We start from the raw sequence: 15,694 nt of genomic DNA on the forward strand, positions 1-15,694 counted from the left end.
TCAGAAAGGATGACCGAATGTACATGTGGTGTGCCAGAGAAAAAACCCAAGCACCCTAAGAATGAGACTGGACACCAAAAATGCTCTTGAAAAAGATGGCCAGGGCAGCCAGGTGGCCCAGTGAATAGAGCACCAGCCCTGGAGTCAGGAGGACCTGAATTCAAATCCAGCCTCAGACACTTGACCCTTACAAGCTGTGTGACCCTGGACAAGTCACTTGACTCTGATTGCCTGCGGGCGGGGGGGGGGGAATATGTACAGAAACCCCCAGATATGCAGGCGAGATACTCGACAGAGGATTCCTGGGACAGCATGGAGCAGAATGATACAGACCGGGGAATGAGGGGGGCCAGTGGAAGAAGTGACCAAGTCAGCGAGATCTCAGATCCCTGGAAATATTGAGATGATTGCGTTATTCTTCAGTTCTTCCTTCCTTTCCATCAAAGAGGTGGGCACAGACACGTGACGTCCAAGTCTGCAAGGTACAAGAGCCAGCGAGGTGAGCCCCCAGAGGACCCTCCAACACTGGCGGGCACACGGTGTCCGGAAACGAGTCTGAGTTAGGTTCCTTTGGCAGATGCTTCGGATTGTTTCCAGGAAGGAGTATGTGCCACATGGACATTGTATCTGTAGAGACCAAGTGTCCAAGGCTTGGCATCAACAGATGGCATCACTGCCATCTCTATCTACTCCAGCCTCTGTTGGGTGCCCATATGCGCCTGCCCAGCAGTGCATCCCCCGCCAACAGCGCACCTGCCCACACCTGTACATCTTGTCACCCCCAACCTTGCCCTTCCACAGTCACCACCAGAGCTCCATCCATTGTGCTAGAAGCCTTCCCTGAGTTCTCTTGGTGCTACAAGGATATCTAAGGAGCATAGAAACTGTTCATTGATAATGCCTCATTCCCAACATCAGTCCAGCCCATCTGCTTTGGAGGCCAGGCATTTCTTGGAGGAGAGACTGTGCTTCTGGATAACATCTCATGGACATGCATTGTCTCTGCTCACCTCCCCTTGTGTCTTTCCATTGAAGCCATGCAACATAATCAGAAAGACCGCAAAGGAGGAAAGGAAGAAGGGAGTGAGGGAGGAACAGAGGGAAGGAGGAATGGAGGGAGGGAGAAAGGGAGGGAAAGAGTGAAGGAGGGAGGAAGGAAGGAGGGAGGGAGGGGGAGAGAGGGAAAAAGGAACAGAGGGAGGGAAGGAGGGAGGGAGGGAAGGAAGGAAAGAAGAAGGGAGGGAGGGAGAAAGGGAGGGAGAGAGGGAGTGAAGAAGGAAGAAGGGAGGAAGGAAGGAAGGAAGGAAGAGAGGGAGGAAGCAGAGATGGAGAGAGGGAGGGAAGGAAGGAGGGAGGGAGGAAGTAGGGAAGGAGGGAGGAAGTAGAGAGGGAGTGAGGGAGGAAGGAAGGAAGGAAATGATGGAGGGAGGGAGGGAGAGACAGACAGACAGACAGACAGGCAGGCAGACAGACTGAGACTGTTTCAGGAACAGTAGCTGGAAGTCTTTAATAGAGCTCTGCAATTTCTCAGAGGTGATATAACCTGTTCTCATCAGCTCTGGGCCTAGGTCATTATATTTTTGCAGCATCTAAGATGTATGTGTGTGAATATATAAAATATATCATGTCCCAAAAGTCTTGGTGCATTTTTAAGCTTTATTAACTTCAGAATTACAAATGTTAAAACCTTAGGGAAAATACCAGCCGAAATTTTAATTATTTACATGTCTTTATTTTTTTGTGTGTGAGGCAATTGGGGTTAAGTGACTTGCCTAGGGTGACACAGCTAGTAAGTGTAAAGTGTCTGAGGCCGGATTTGAACTCTGGTCCTCCTAAATCCAGGGCCAGTGCTCTATCCACTGCGCCACCTAGCTGCCCCTATTTTTTATTTTTAATAATAAATCTACCATTTTAATCTTTACCAGGGTGCCACACCCCACCATTCTTCCTTGCTTGTGCAGTAGTTTCTGGATGATACTTTCCCAAACCAGTGGATCAGGAGACATCCTCTTCCTCGGCCGCCTCATTCACCTGACCTCTCTCCATCAGAATCTTTCTCGTGATGTCATATCAAAACTATCCTGTATGCATCCAGACCTCCATCTTTGGAGGATCTTCAGGCTGGGATTATAAGGACAATCCTTTCAGTCCCTAAACAGCAGCTGGTAAATTTTTTTATAGATTTTGAAAATTGACTAGAGCAACATATAGCATAAGACAGTGGTTAGGTTGAATTTTAATAAGAAACAGTGATATTTTGAAATTTTAAGTAACTTTTCAAATGTTTTGTGTGTATTTGTAGCATTTCTATTTCTGAAGTTATTAAAAGCTTAAAACTGCACTAAGACTTTTGGGATACCCCTACACACACACACACACACACACACACAAGTGGACCTATATATTGTGGTCTAGACAACAGGGATTCTTCATCCACTTTGCTTTTCATGTGTGGATAGTTAGATTGAATTCTCATGAGTGATAATGGGTATATAAATCAGACTCTGTAATGTTCTGGGACTGGGTGTAACCAGTACAACATAAACCAGAAATGAGAGCAGTAGGAGGACAGAGGAGTTTAAAATTTTTGCTGGCATGGGTCCCTCCTCAGAATAGTGATTTTAAATATGTAAAATAAAATACACCAGATTATAAAAGAAACCAAAGGTTATTAAAAATTAAAATGTAATTTTTCTTCACCAACCAAGTTCACAGACCCTGGGAAATCCCCACATAAAGACCTCTAATGTAGAAGGAGCCTTTCTGTGCCCTGGGATCTGCACTGGCTATTAATAATCAGTCATCGGGGGCAGCTAGGTGATGCGGGGCATAGAGCACCAGCCCTGGAGTCAGGAAGACCTGAGTTCAAATTTGACCTCGGACGCTTAACACTTACTAGCTGTGTGACCCTGGGCAAGTCACTTAACCCCAATTGCCTCACCAAAAATTAAAAAAAAAAAAAATCAGTCATCAAAGTTACATCTATTGTTATAACTTTCACTGGTTCACGTGACTCTTAAGAACAGTTATATCCCTGAGATGCTTCATTACTCAAAACATAGCTACCACGTGATGGGCAGACAGTCATTAGGACACCCCATTTCCAGGCTTAGGACAGAGGTAGTGCAGTTACCCTGTGTCTGGGAGGTTACTCAGTTGGGCCACTAGATGGCGCCTGGACTCAGGAACTACTTGGAGCAAGCAACCAACCTTGGAGCAGGAGCCCAAGTTCTGCATAGTCTACCCCCTTAACCACCAGTCTAACCCTGGGTGAATCACCCACTTCTCTGGGCCTCAGTTTCCTTACGTGTAGTAAAATGGCTGGCCTGAAAGACCTCTGAGGTCCTTCCAGCTCTAAATGTCGAAGGCACTCCTCCTCAATTGAGGCCGATCCTGTGACTCGGGTCCTCAGGTGCCTTGGGGCAGGAGCAGTGCAGGGCTCTTCTCTGATCTGGACCAATGTTACCTTGACAAAGTGAGCTCAGAGCCAGGAAGACCTGGGTCCCGATCCTGCCTCCGACGCTTACTAGCTGTGTGACCCTGGGCAAGTCACTTCACTGTCTCTAAGCCTCAGTTTTCCCATATGCAAAATGAGTGGATTGGACTCTCAAGTCGCTCCCATGATCTCTTATATCAAGTGCTCTAGCCTTACTCTTCAGGAATGGCGTCACCTCTATCTGTGGGCCTCTGGGACCTCTTGAGACCTCCCAGAGCTCACAACATCGTGGTCCTCTCCAATCTCCTTTCCCTAAAACAAAAGAACAGATGTAGAGCCAAGACTGCATGTTGGCCTCCAGTGGGGAGCACCTGAGGCCTCTCCCCTTACAGCAACGGCTCTTCTCTCCCTGGAATGTAGCCAGACTGGAAGAAGTCGATCCAATATGGAGCAAGGCTTTAGAGGGCCTTTTGGATGTGCCATCCCCACCCCAAGTCCAGGATCCTTACCAGCAGAACCGGATACCAAATATCTGCACATGCTCCAAAGCACATGAGGGTCCTCATGACTCCCGCAAGCAGGCGACCCAGCCTCTTCTACATAGCTGGTGGCACCAACAGGGTTCTGCATTTGCTCCTAAGGGCGAGCTTCACAGCCTGTGCATTACACTAGGACCCTAATCTGGTCAACCCAATGCCTCTTTTAATAGGCCATGTAACTTAGAGCTAGTTGCCAAAAAAGGAAATTAGATACCTTCTGTACTGTCTGGCAACAGAATACCAGACATCTCAATACTTAATTTCTTTGATTTAACTGTGATTAAGTCTATGAACAGAGATGGTGCCAGGGTTAATTAACGTTCAGATTCAGTTGGCAAGCACTTCCCTCTCCCCCGCCACCCCTGCACTTTCAATCAATAAGCATCAATCCATCAGTATTTAGGCACCCTCATTCCCCAGTTCTGGCTCGAGAGCCTAACAGGATGGAATCTGTCTTCCTTAGAAGGACAACGCTCATCTCACTTTCGAAATGTGAGCCCTTAAACTCCACCCTTGGCAATGCATGATGGTCCCTCACAATAACCCTTCTCCAAGTTTCCCAGGGCTGAATTCTCATACACCAAGTGGAGGCATGTGGCCGAAGGGTTCTAGATGGCCTCTGAGGTCCCTTCCAGCAATTAGATTACATTATTCTGTGACCACCCCCTCAAAAAAAAAGTTTGCTGAATTGATTTGTCCCCCCTCTGAACTGAAAGACAGCAATGCATGAGCATTCTGTCCCTGCAGACACCCAAAGGACATCAATACCCCTTTTAAGAGGCTCTGTAACTCCCCACTGGCTCTAGCACACAAGGGAGGAAAGGCCTCCAAACATTGCTTCTCTATTATTTTATTCATTATTTCATGACACCAAAATTTAGTTACAAAAAACAAATGTATTTAGTCTGTTCAATAATACTATTGGGTAGAGTCCTTTATACCACTGCCTGGCCCATTCATCAAAAAGATCAAACAATCAGGGAACGTCATCCCATTTCCCTTCACAGGGGGATTCTGGAACAAGTCGGTGGTGATCACAGGAAGGTCCTATCAATGAGGATGTCAGAGGACCACTTCTCTAGAGCCTCATTAGGGCTTCTTCCAGCTCGAGCCTCCTGCAGTTCATAGGTCCCAGTGGACTGGGAAGCACTATGGAGTCCTGAGGTATAAGACCAAATCTGCAATGACACCATTGTCATCATCTACAGTATAGTGAGGACCTTGCTGTTGTTCAGTCATTTCAGTCATGACCCCATCGGAGGCTTTCTCAGCAAAGATACTGGAGCCCTTTGCCATTTCCTTCTCCAGACCATTTTACAGATGAGGAAACTGAAGCAAACAGGGTGAAGTGACTTGTCCAGCTAGTGAGGATCTAAGGCCATGTTTGAACTTAGGTCTTCCTGACTCTAGGGCTGGTGCTCTATCCACTGAGCCCCCTAGCTGCACCTAAGAGGGCTTTACTGTACCACTATTTTCCAATTATACAACTAAGGACAGTCAGGCACAGAGAGGGTGAAAAGACTAGATGGGGGTCACACAGGAAACCTTCAGTGCCAGGAAACACAATTCTGGGTCATCTCATTCCCCACTCCAGCAGGTTCATCTACTTTGCCCCAGTGTCTCTGCTGCCCAGCATTGGGAAAATCTTTGTTACATACAGAAATTGTCATATGGAGGAAAAGAGACCATGAAAAATCTACTTAATATTTGTCTTCATCTCGAGTAAATGCTGTTATAGAAAGACATGGGCTATATTGGGAAGGACGTGTCAACTCTGAATGCATTAGACAAGATACACATCCCGCCAGACCACTGGTGATCACACATCTAACAGTAACTGAGACAGAAAATTGCATCGCCAGAGGGAATTCGCCTGCTCAAGGATGCACTCGTTGGACTGGATTCCTCTCCAACTCTGAGATCATGTAACTGTGAAATGCTGGAATAAGAGGCTCAAGAGCATGTCCCCACGCCATGCTTTACACGTCTCCAAGCAGGTAAAACAACAGCCCATGTTTACAATCAACAAGTCAAAACCAAACACAGGAGTGAGAAGTACTCCAACAAGAGGATTAGCTCTCTCCTCGATTCTGCCTTCCAAATGGAAAAACCCACCTCGACATAATCTTGCCCAGTCTTCCGTAGGCAGCCTATTACTCTGGTGCAAATATAACCATATGCCAAGAGCTAGGGTTGTTGCTCTGGGCGTCTCAGATGATGTAGTGGAAAGAATGCTGGAACTGGAGTCAAGAAGGAAGTTCTGTGTTCAAACCCTACCAGATATTTAACTAGCTGTTTGACCCTGGGCAAGTCACCTCACCTCTGTCGGTCTCTTTTTTTCATCTGTACCTCACAGGGTTCTTGTGAGGATCAAATGAAATAACAGGCCAAGCCCATTGGAACTCTTAAAGCACGAGAGAAATCCAATGAAATCCAATACCCAGCTTTGATCATCACCCTCCATGTCCTCATCACCCCATCCTGGCCTCTTCCAGCCTCCACAAAATCTTCCCTAAGACAGGAAAGCAAAAATTAAATTAAATTAAATTTAAAAAAAAAACACATGGGCAGCTAGGTGGCAGAGTGGATAAAGCACTGGCCCTGGATTCAGGAGGACCTGAGTTCAAATCTGGCCTCAGACACTTGACACTTAACTAGCTGTGTGACCCTGGGCAAGTCACGTAACCCTCACTGCCCCACCAAAAAAAAAAAGACAGGAAAGCATCCCCCAGAGGCAGGGACTACATCTCTATCAGCTGAATGGGCTCAGGGCAATAAATACCCAGCTCTTAGCATCCTCATCCCAAACAAACAACTGGTGTGAGGAGATCGGAAAGGATGCTTGTCTACTGATTTTGTTACCCAGGGCAGGTACGCTTTTTATAACTCTATGGAAGGCTGACCCGAAACATCTCTTCCAGAATCAAGGGACTGACCTTTGGACCTAGAAGAGAACCCTGGGGAAAGCCGACACAGGCTTCTACTGTTTGGATCAGGGGTGATCAGCACAGTGACCACCCCCAACTATTCCTGCCTCTAATGAAGGAATGGGAAAAATAGAAAAGAATTCCCATTGTCTGTTAGGACAACAAGCCTGAATCTCATAGCAAATGCTGGTAGGGCTCCACCCATGCCCTTGTGCCTACGCTTTGGCTCATCTGAATGTGCTTGACATGGGATTAGAGCCAGAAGGGGCCTGGAGGGGGTCTGGTCCAACCCCCTTTCATCGTAATGGGTAAGAAAGCTGAGGCCCATAGAGGCTAAAGGGAATTTCAAAGATAACACAGGTGGTAAGTAGCAGAGCCTGGATTCGAACCTGGGTCCTTGAACTCCAAATCCAGGCTTCTTTCTGCTTTACCACACCAGGGTCCAAAAAGGAAGCTCTGCCCGAGCAGTGGTGGCCAGTACAAAGGTTGGCCAGCCTCTGTCCGACAGTCACCACAATCAGTACGATGAGGCTGTGTCTGGAGGTATTCTTGGCTCTAAATTGCTATCCTTGATTGAAATATAGGAGGAATCCTGGCTGGGGGGAGTCTGTGTGAGTCTAAATAGCAGCAATCGGCCGGGCGGGCAGCGGCATCAAGAGGAAGTGGACGGCAGGGTTTTGTACGGGTTCAGGATTCCCTTGGGATCCAGCATGCCTTTGATCTGCTGCATGAGCAGGATGGCTTCTGGGGGCTTACTGTAGCCAATGAAATCCTTCTTCTTGAACCCCAGCCCGTGTTCGGCACTTACGCTCCCATGGTGCCGGGCGGTCCACTCATACACGTACGGCTCAATGGCCTTCAGGAGAGAAGAGCTGTATGACTCGGCCGTCACATTTAAATGCAGATTGCCATCTCCTGTAGAGACAGAGAGAAGCCAGATCAGAGACTGTGCACGAATGCTGCTAAGGGAAGGCCAGAAACACGCAGCAGCGGGAAAACAGAGGGGGCTGGGAGCAGCAGACCTGCCCACAGCCAAGTGCTGCTCAGGGGCAGGTCAGCCGCCCTGCTGACAAAGCTCAGCGGAGGCAGAGGCTGCCCCCAAAAGCTCACAATGACCAAGACTTCACGGGGAGCCCACGGGCAGGGCCTCGGACTGATCATCTGAGGCAAGAACAACTCTCGAACACGAGAGCCCCAAAACCACATCCTCGGCTCTGGACAAAAAGCCTCGACACAAGAGCAGGGGTCACTTTGCACTCATTTAAATCCTGATGCTTCCATGGGATTGACACCAGATTTAGTCTGGGCAAAGGACACAGCCAAGAGCGAAGCACAAATTCTAACCCCGGGGGGCTGTGGGACGCTGCCAAGTCACGGAGGCCTTTGGGCCTTGACTCTGCTTTTTCTTCTACAGAATCAGGGTAACTGACACATCTATTTGACTGGATAATTTAAGAATCTAATATGATCGTTCGGATCTAGGGGACGGCACACAATGGGCCTTCAATCTTTTTTTCTCTTAAGCTCATTCAGCCAGTACTGCCATGACACACAGTCTTCACCAGCTCCTGCCTGAGCCTAGGTCGGCACCAATCTGGGAAAAACCAGCCTCATCAAATTAGCTGGTCTGAGCCTCCTTGAGCCTACGTGGAGGAAGCCACAGGCCTGTCAATCTCCTTCAGCAACATGCCCATAGAGAAATATGCCTCTGGTCGCCCCCCTCCCACATGCTGCCCTACTGGTGAGCGGCTCGGAGAATAACAGGACTCCAGCATTTACATACAAACAGTGCTGGGGACACGGTGGGGTCCAGCCTGCACCCACCCACCCCAGGCCCAAAAGATAACCCAGGGGCTGAGTCTGGGACTAGGCAGCAAACCAGTCGCCTGGCTGTAACTCATCTCCAAGATGAAAAGCCCATTTGGGAAGGGAGAAATGGGGCCTCAGCAGCACCCCTTTCCTCCCAACTTCAACATATCACCCCCACACCTCCCATGTGTATGCATGCGCTCATATGTACATACACAGAGGTACTCACTCACACATATACACATACATGCACACACACATACATGCACGTGTGCGCACACAGACACACACACACACACACAACAGCCGTTTTCATTACTATGGTACAGCAGTAAAAGAGATGCAACTCGGGGCAGCTAGATGGCACAGTGGATAGAGCCCCAGCCCCAGAGTCAGGAGGACCTGAGTTCAAATCTGGCCTCAGACACTTGACACTTACTAGCTGTGTGACTCTGGGCAAGTCACTTAACCCCAATTGCCTCACTCAAAAAAAAAGAGAGAGAGAGAGAGAGAGAGAGCTGCACCTGAGTCAAGCAAGCAAGATCTGACTCCCAGCTCTGCACTTGTGTGACCGTGAGCCCACCCCTCCCCATCCTGAGGCCTGTAAAAAGAGGCCAATCAGACTAGGGGTGCTTCTGCTCTAAGTCACTGAGCACATGTGAGTCTGGCCTTCCTAGTCACCAGATGTTTCAGGTCTCAGGCTTGGCAAAGCCTCAGAGCTTTGAAAATGCTGAACATTTGCTTGTCATTCAGAAGGAGCCAGAGAGCCTGCAGTCCCACATGCCCAGTGGCAATGGGAATGACTGGCACAAACCTCCCGGCAGGAGCCATAGGACAAGCCGACTGCAGGGAAGGGTTCAGGGGGCTCTACAAATTCCTCACCCTGGACCCATCTGTCGGCCTCTCTTTCCAGCCACACAAGGGTCTGTTGGCCAGCTCTGCAAGACGGAGACCTTGCCTGGGGTTCAGGAAGGTCCTGTGTGCTAATGGGTAAGTGCTGCACCCAGCTCCAGTCCCACCCAGACTCCACCTGGAGCTCTCCTCTTGGCCCCCAGAGCGCAGGGATGCCTTCGGCCCAATGGAGGCAACCTAGCTACCATCTCTCCCACACCGTGGTTCTGTCCACGTTTACCTGAGCCAGCCGCCTCTCCTGCCGGACCCTGGTGCAACTTGTTAAGAGGAGCCGGAAGCTGCAAGATGAGCAACCCATGGATGTCATCGCTGTTCAGAACAGGGAGGCCCTTCCCTGATCCGTGAGCACTAGATGACTCACGGGGACTGCAGGCGGTGCTGTTCCCAAAATGAACCTGGGCGCAGGGGCCGTGCCGTCTGATCCAGAGAGGGAAACGGGATGACACTGGGCACCTGGCAGCCCAGGCTCAGTGTGTCCTTCTGAATATCATCAGGTCAGCCAACTGCATCCTTCTGCCCTTGGCTCCTCATGGATCCAAGGTCCGGCAGGAGCTCGCATCTTCCAGGACCAGGAAGACCGAAACTGGAGCAGGGGGTGACCTCTGCTCCTGGGACCCCAACTAACATCCTGCATGGGCCTAGGCTTCCGCTAGCATCTCTGCTCCAGCACTGGGGGCATGGTGTGTGCTCTTACTGTCCCCATTGCCCATTCCTGTTCTACCCTTCTTAGCTGAAGAGCATTGTCCTTGGTCCTGATCACTCTCTGCTCTATATGCTCCAGGACAGAGCTTATTAAACTTTTTCCACTTTCACCCAAGAAATGTTTACATGACCCCAGGTATATAGGTATATAAAATAGTATACATAACCTTTGATTGTCGCCAATTTTTTCATGACCCCCCCCTCCCCATTCAATTATGGTCAAGACCCACAGTTTAAGAAGCTTTGCTCTAGGGGAACTTCCTCTTGTTCTCAACATAGAGAAGAGATTGATTAGCCAGTTGTTATATCAATTACACTTCCTGTAAGCCCCAGCTTCTCCTGGGCTCTCAGGCCATTGACATTGTTTTTCCAGGCCAGCCCCACTCAGGACATCCAGCCTCCATTCCCAGACTTTGTCTCCACCTTCAGTATTTAGCTTTCTAACATCTACTTCCTTTCTTCCACATTAGAATAACTGCCATTTGCAGCATCAGCATCTCATTCTGGAAACAGACTTTCCTTGCATCACTATAGGCCATGAGCTACTCACCCCTACTCCTTGCTCTCAACTTTCTGATGTTCCCTCTCCCCGCCCCCTTCTCATAAGCTAAAATGGCAGTGCCCATTATCTCCACATTAGTTCTTGCTTCTTCCTGTTGGTAAGAACCAGGGCCTCAGTGGCACTTCCCCTCATCAATTTCTCTGCTTCTGGAAGAAGGACATCATCAGGGCAATCCGAGGTTTTACCAGCTGTTCTCACTTACACGAAAAACACCCCAGATATCCAAATAGGTGAAGTCCTGATTGCTACACAATTGTGCCTCCCTGACAGCTTTGCCAATGGCCTTGGGCCTCCACCCTTTTCCTTCCTTCTGGCCTGGCCAGGTACTCGGTAACATACGTGCACCACAACAGGGCTTCTATTTCTCCCCTCTCTCCCTGGTCTGCTGCATTCTCCTTCTCCCAAGGTCCAGCTGCCATGATGTTCTCCCCTGGCTCATGGATGGGGAAGGAGGCTGAAATGGAACAGGCTCGGTGGAGTCAGGAGGACCTTGGCCTCAAGCCCTGCCTCTTCTAGAGACTGGCTGAGTGACCTTGGACAAGTCATGTAATTTCTCAGTTCCCTTTGCCACTAACTATAAGTGGTAGAGCAAGGCCAACTGGCTTTGACAAGGGGAGTTTCCCCAGGCCAAGGACCCTATACTAAAGACATCCTAGGTCTGGTTCCTCTCCCAAAACCACTTTTTAAACATAATAACTGTAAGACAATTGTTCCAAACAATGTAAAACAAAGTCTATAAAGCATTTTGAAAATTCTCTTCATCTGAAAAGACAGGCTCTTGGCCAGCCTTGCTTAAGCCCATATTGCAGCTGTCAGGACAAAAGAAGGGCACAGAGTGAACAAGTGACAAAGGCAGGGGTTAGAGCCTAAGTCCTTAGGGCAACACGATAACTGCTGGGATGTGCTGCTCTCTTGTAGTTAAGGGAAAACAGGCATTCCCAGACATGTGCTTACCTAGGTGTCCGTAACCCACCACACTCTTAGCGCTCTGGCCCAGGCGGCTCCGAACATCAAGCACAATGTCATAGAGCTTCTCCACAGGGAGCGAGATGTCATATTTGTAGACATAGCCATCTCGGCTTAGGGCCTCTGTGATCCTCTCCCTCAGGGACCACAGCATCTAAGAGGCAAGAAAATAAAAACAGTCATTCAGAGGCGCTCCAAAGAGAACAACAGCAAACATTTCTGGAACGCTTTCTGGCACCCAGTATCTTATTTGAGCTATACACTAGTCCTCCGAGGGACTATTATTGTCCCCATTTTATGCATGAAGAAATTGAGGTTGAGACAGGTTAAGTGACTTATCCCAGGGTCATGTGGGCATTGAGCGTAAAGTTGCTAGTTTTTCAAATTAACATATGATAGTAAATCCCAGAAGATACCTAACTGGGAATTTTTACTTTATGAAGACAAGACTGGGGTGTGCCAGCAGTTACGAGACACAGGAGCCATGTTCCTAAAGAGTTCTATGTAAATCAAAATTTTTTATATGTATTCTTTTTTTTTTTTAATGGGGCAATGAGGGTTAAGTGACTTGCCCAGGGTCACACAGCTAGCTAGTAAGTGTCAAGTATCTGAGGCCAGATTGGAACTCAGGTCCTCCTGAATCCAGGGCTGTTGCTTTATCCACTGTGCCACCTAGCTGCCCCCTCATATTCTCATTTTAAATAAGCTGCAAAAATTAACTATTTAAAGGTACCCTGGTTTACATGCTTCTTTGAAGCAAAGAAACCCTAGAATGAAAAGTCATTCCCTGATCTCTTTGAGAAAAAGGAAAGTGAACTTTGGCAAGTGAATGTTGATTTATTAACACAGGTGGAATGTTTTTCAATTCTCTGATTCCCAACAATAAAGGACAAATTATATCAAGCAAAGTTCATCCTTAACAAAAAAATTAAATTAAAATTCACGTACAAAACCAAGAAAATGCTGATTTATAGACTAATGAAAGAGGATATGAAAACCTATTATCCTCTATCACAGTGCTTAAGAGAAGAAAATATCACTATTAAGCACCAAGAGAAGACGTGCAGCTCAATGGATAATTAGCCATAGTGCTAAAAAAAAAAAATGTAAGCTCTGGGTTCAAGATCTATCTCTGACACCCCCTGGCTGTAGGATCCTGGGCACATCACAACTTCTTAGTGCCCCCAGTTAATTCACAACAACTAAGATTTAGAACAGCTGTTGCTAGTCTGCATTGGTGGAGGGACTCTCTATCCCCAAAGTTCCCCACACCAGTGAAATCCCAACAGGTCAGTACCCAAAGAAGACCACCAAACTCAAAGAGAAATTCTGCATCTGTTAGCTTACAAATACCCAGAAGTTTCTTTGCTAATCTTCTTCAAAAGTTCCTAAATAACATTAAACACTGGGTCATTCACTAAGGCATAACACAGAAATCTAAGAAGGAAAAATTCCCAAACATAGCGAGGGACAGAATTACCTTTATTTTCGTGTTATCTGTGGCAACAGTGCCATCTGTTACCAAACCAGAGCTCATGACCTGCTCCAGAAAGTTATTCAATTTTTCCTCATCATGCGCAGTGTCAGAACCTGAAGTTTCAATTAAAACATAGAAGGGATTTTCTGGAACAAACAAGAAAAGCACAAAGTGAATGAGCCAGTTGGAGGCATAAATCCAACCAGTAATTTCAAATGAGTCCTGAAAAGCTATGAGTTGGCACCCCTCAGCTTTTCTGCTTTCTGCACCATCCCTCCCATAGCTCCTCTAGAGAAAAGCTCAACTTTCATTCAATCTCATTCAAATACTGACAGACTAGATGGCCCACTAGGTGTGCTCTCTACCAGTGGCTCACTATGGCAGCCTAACAGACTCCAGCTCAGGCACATGCTGCCGAGATGAGACAGCTTCAGGTGTGGGCTTTTTTCTGAAGACACTGCTCTTTGGTGAGGTTCCAGGAGGCCCAGCACCCAAAGCTTGGCCATTCAGATGATAACTGGTTTAGCAGTAGCCACTCAGGAAACCATCTGCTAAGGCTCAAAGGGACAGTCGCTGGCGTCAGGGAATAAGACTTAAGGAGGGTGGGGCTTAGCTCTGGGAACCAACTGGAGATCAATAACAATAACCGGGAAAGTTCCCCAAAGCAATCCAGGATGTTCTTCCTCCTCTTCCACTTCGGGCCCATTCATCTTCATCTGCCTCACTGGGTCCAGGTACATGGGTCAACTTCTGTGCTCTCACAAATATGCTCTGAAATGCTCTTCCCCTTTAACCTTTACACACTTCTCTCTGACTGCCTCTCGACCTGTCTTTTGGCTTCTCCCTCCATGGACACCTTTGCTTCTGATCTTGCAACTCTTAGGTCAAAATCACTTTTCCACTTCTCTCCTTGCAAGTCACTAATAGCTCTTTCACCTTCCATCTTGGAATTTGCTTCCTCCGGAAGGGGTGTCTTTAGAAGTCACATGGAAAGCCAAGTGGAGAAGAGAAAGGAGAAATGGATCATGCTGCTCCAAGCTGATTGTGACTCAGCCATCACCATTGTTTGGGTGTAGTCCTCAATCAACCTAACTAGACTGTCACCTAGAGTGTGTCTCTCCATACCACCCACGAGAACAACCAGAGACCCTGCCACCTAGCCGCCCTGCTGAAGTTGACATACACTAGGTCCCAGGCCTGCCCCTGATCTCATAGTCTAGTAACGCTATTGACAAATGAAATGAAGTTAGTCCAGTGTGACTTAGTCTTCCCAAACTCCTATCAGCTTTAAGCAATCACTTCCTTCCTCCCTAAGGGAGTCTTGGATTGAAGTGATGTTTTCCTGTCTTACTTATGTGCTATTAGAGCCCATGTTCTTTAACAGGAGTCACATTCTATCCCATCTCGGTAATCCTAGTGCCTACCAGTATCTTCTACACAGCTGGGGCCCAACATATATTTGAATTATATGGAGTATCCAGCCACAGATCCAAACCCAAAGCAGGACCCGAATTCAGTGCTATTTCCAGAAGCAATGTGATAACACGGAAAGAAAACAGGCTTAGGAGTCAGAGAGCTGGGCTTCCAGCCCCAGATCTATGGAAATGCCTGAAAATCCAAGGACAAGCCACTTATCTCTCTCTCTGAGCCTATTTCCCCATCTGTAAAATGGGGGCGTTGGCCTCCATGGTGCCTTAAAGTCTTCATCTCTGGCAGAGCGCAGTGCCATGACAGGCTCCAAAGTTACAAAGGCTTGCCGGCTTTCTGAGAGTGGCTTTCAATTTAATGAGATAGTGCAGGTGGTATCACCAAAGGTCATTCATTCTGGTGCAGACTTTTCCACAAGCTATTTCTCTGTCTACTTCTGATGTCTCTCCGAGTCAGCTGCTGAAAACAACTTGACTCAGCCCGTACCTTTTTCCCCACGCTGAAATGCCATGGGGCAGAACTCACATTTTACACCCAACCAGGTAAAACACATTTTCTAAAATCAACAGGGATTTGGTTCCTTAGCACAAGAAGATAGGGCCACTACCTCTGACTGGATTGGACAGTCGCAGGTGGTTCTCTACCAGCTGCATGCATTGGTCATCCATGAACTCATAGGCAGACAGGATTTCCCCCAGCATTCCCTTGCAGGTACTGAAAGTCTTCAGAACTTCAGCAAAACCTGGACAACCTTAACAGAGAAGGTCAAAGCATTAGAAATAGCCTCACTGATCACCATCTGAAAGGCATCACTCCAAGCAATGCCCTCCCATGCTCCCTTCTGGAGGCATACAATGCAATATCACTCCAGCAGAACAGCAGCACATACCCCAAAGAGAAAACCATAAGAAATATCATGGGGGGAAAAAAGGGGGG

At 47.8% G+C, this 15,694-nt stretch overlaps 1 protein-coding gene across 3 annotated transcripts in view; it reads right to left on the minus strand.

Annotated features, from left to right (window-relative positions):
- Window positions 1–1,487: 1,487 nt before the first annotated feature.
- Window positions 1,488–15,694, minus strand: part of D2HGDH (D-2-hydroxyglutarate dehydrogenase) — a 39,530-nt gene continuing 25,323 nt past the window's right edge. For all 3 annotated transcript variants that reach the window (XM_043995349.1, XM_043995350.1, XM_043995351.1), the window contains 4 exons: window positions 15,366–15,509; window positions 13,334–13,476; window positions 11,842–12,007; window positions 1,488–7,817 (listed from right to left, as the gene is read on the minus strand). In XM_043995349.1, the coding sequence (XP_043851284.1) occupies window positions 7,555–7,817; window positions 11,842–12,007; window positions 13,334–13,476; window positions 15,366–15,509 (716 nt within the window). In that variant the 3' untranslated portion in view covers window positions 1,488–7,554. The remainder of the gene's footprint in view (window positions 7,818–11,841; window positions 12,008–13,333; window positions 13,477–15,365; window positions 15,510–15,694) is intronic.

Source organism: Dromiciops gliroides, chromosome 3, assembly GCF_019393635.1.
Source record: "Dromiciops gliroides isolate mDroGli1 chromosome 3, mDroGli1.pri, whole genome shotgun sequence".
NCBI classification, from domain to species: Eukaryota; Metazoa; Chordata; class Mammalia; order Microbiotheria; family Microbiotheriidae; genus Dromiciops; species Dromiciops gliroides.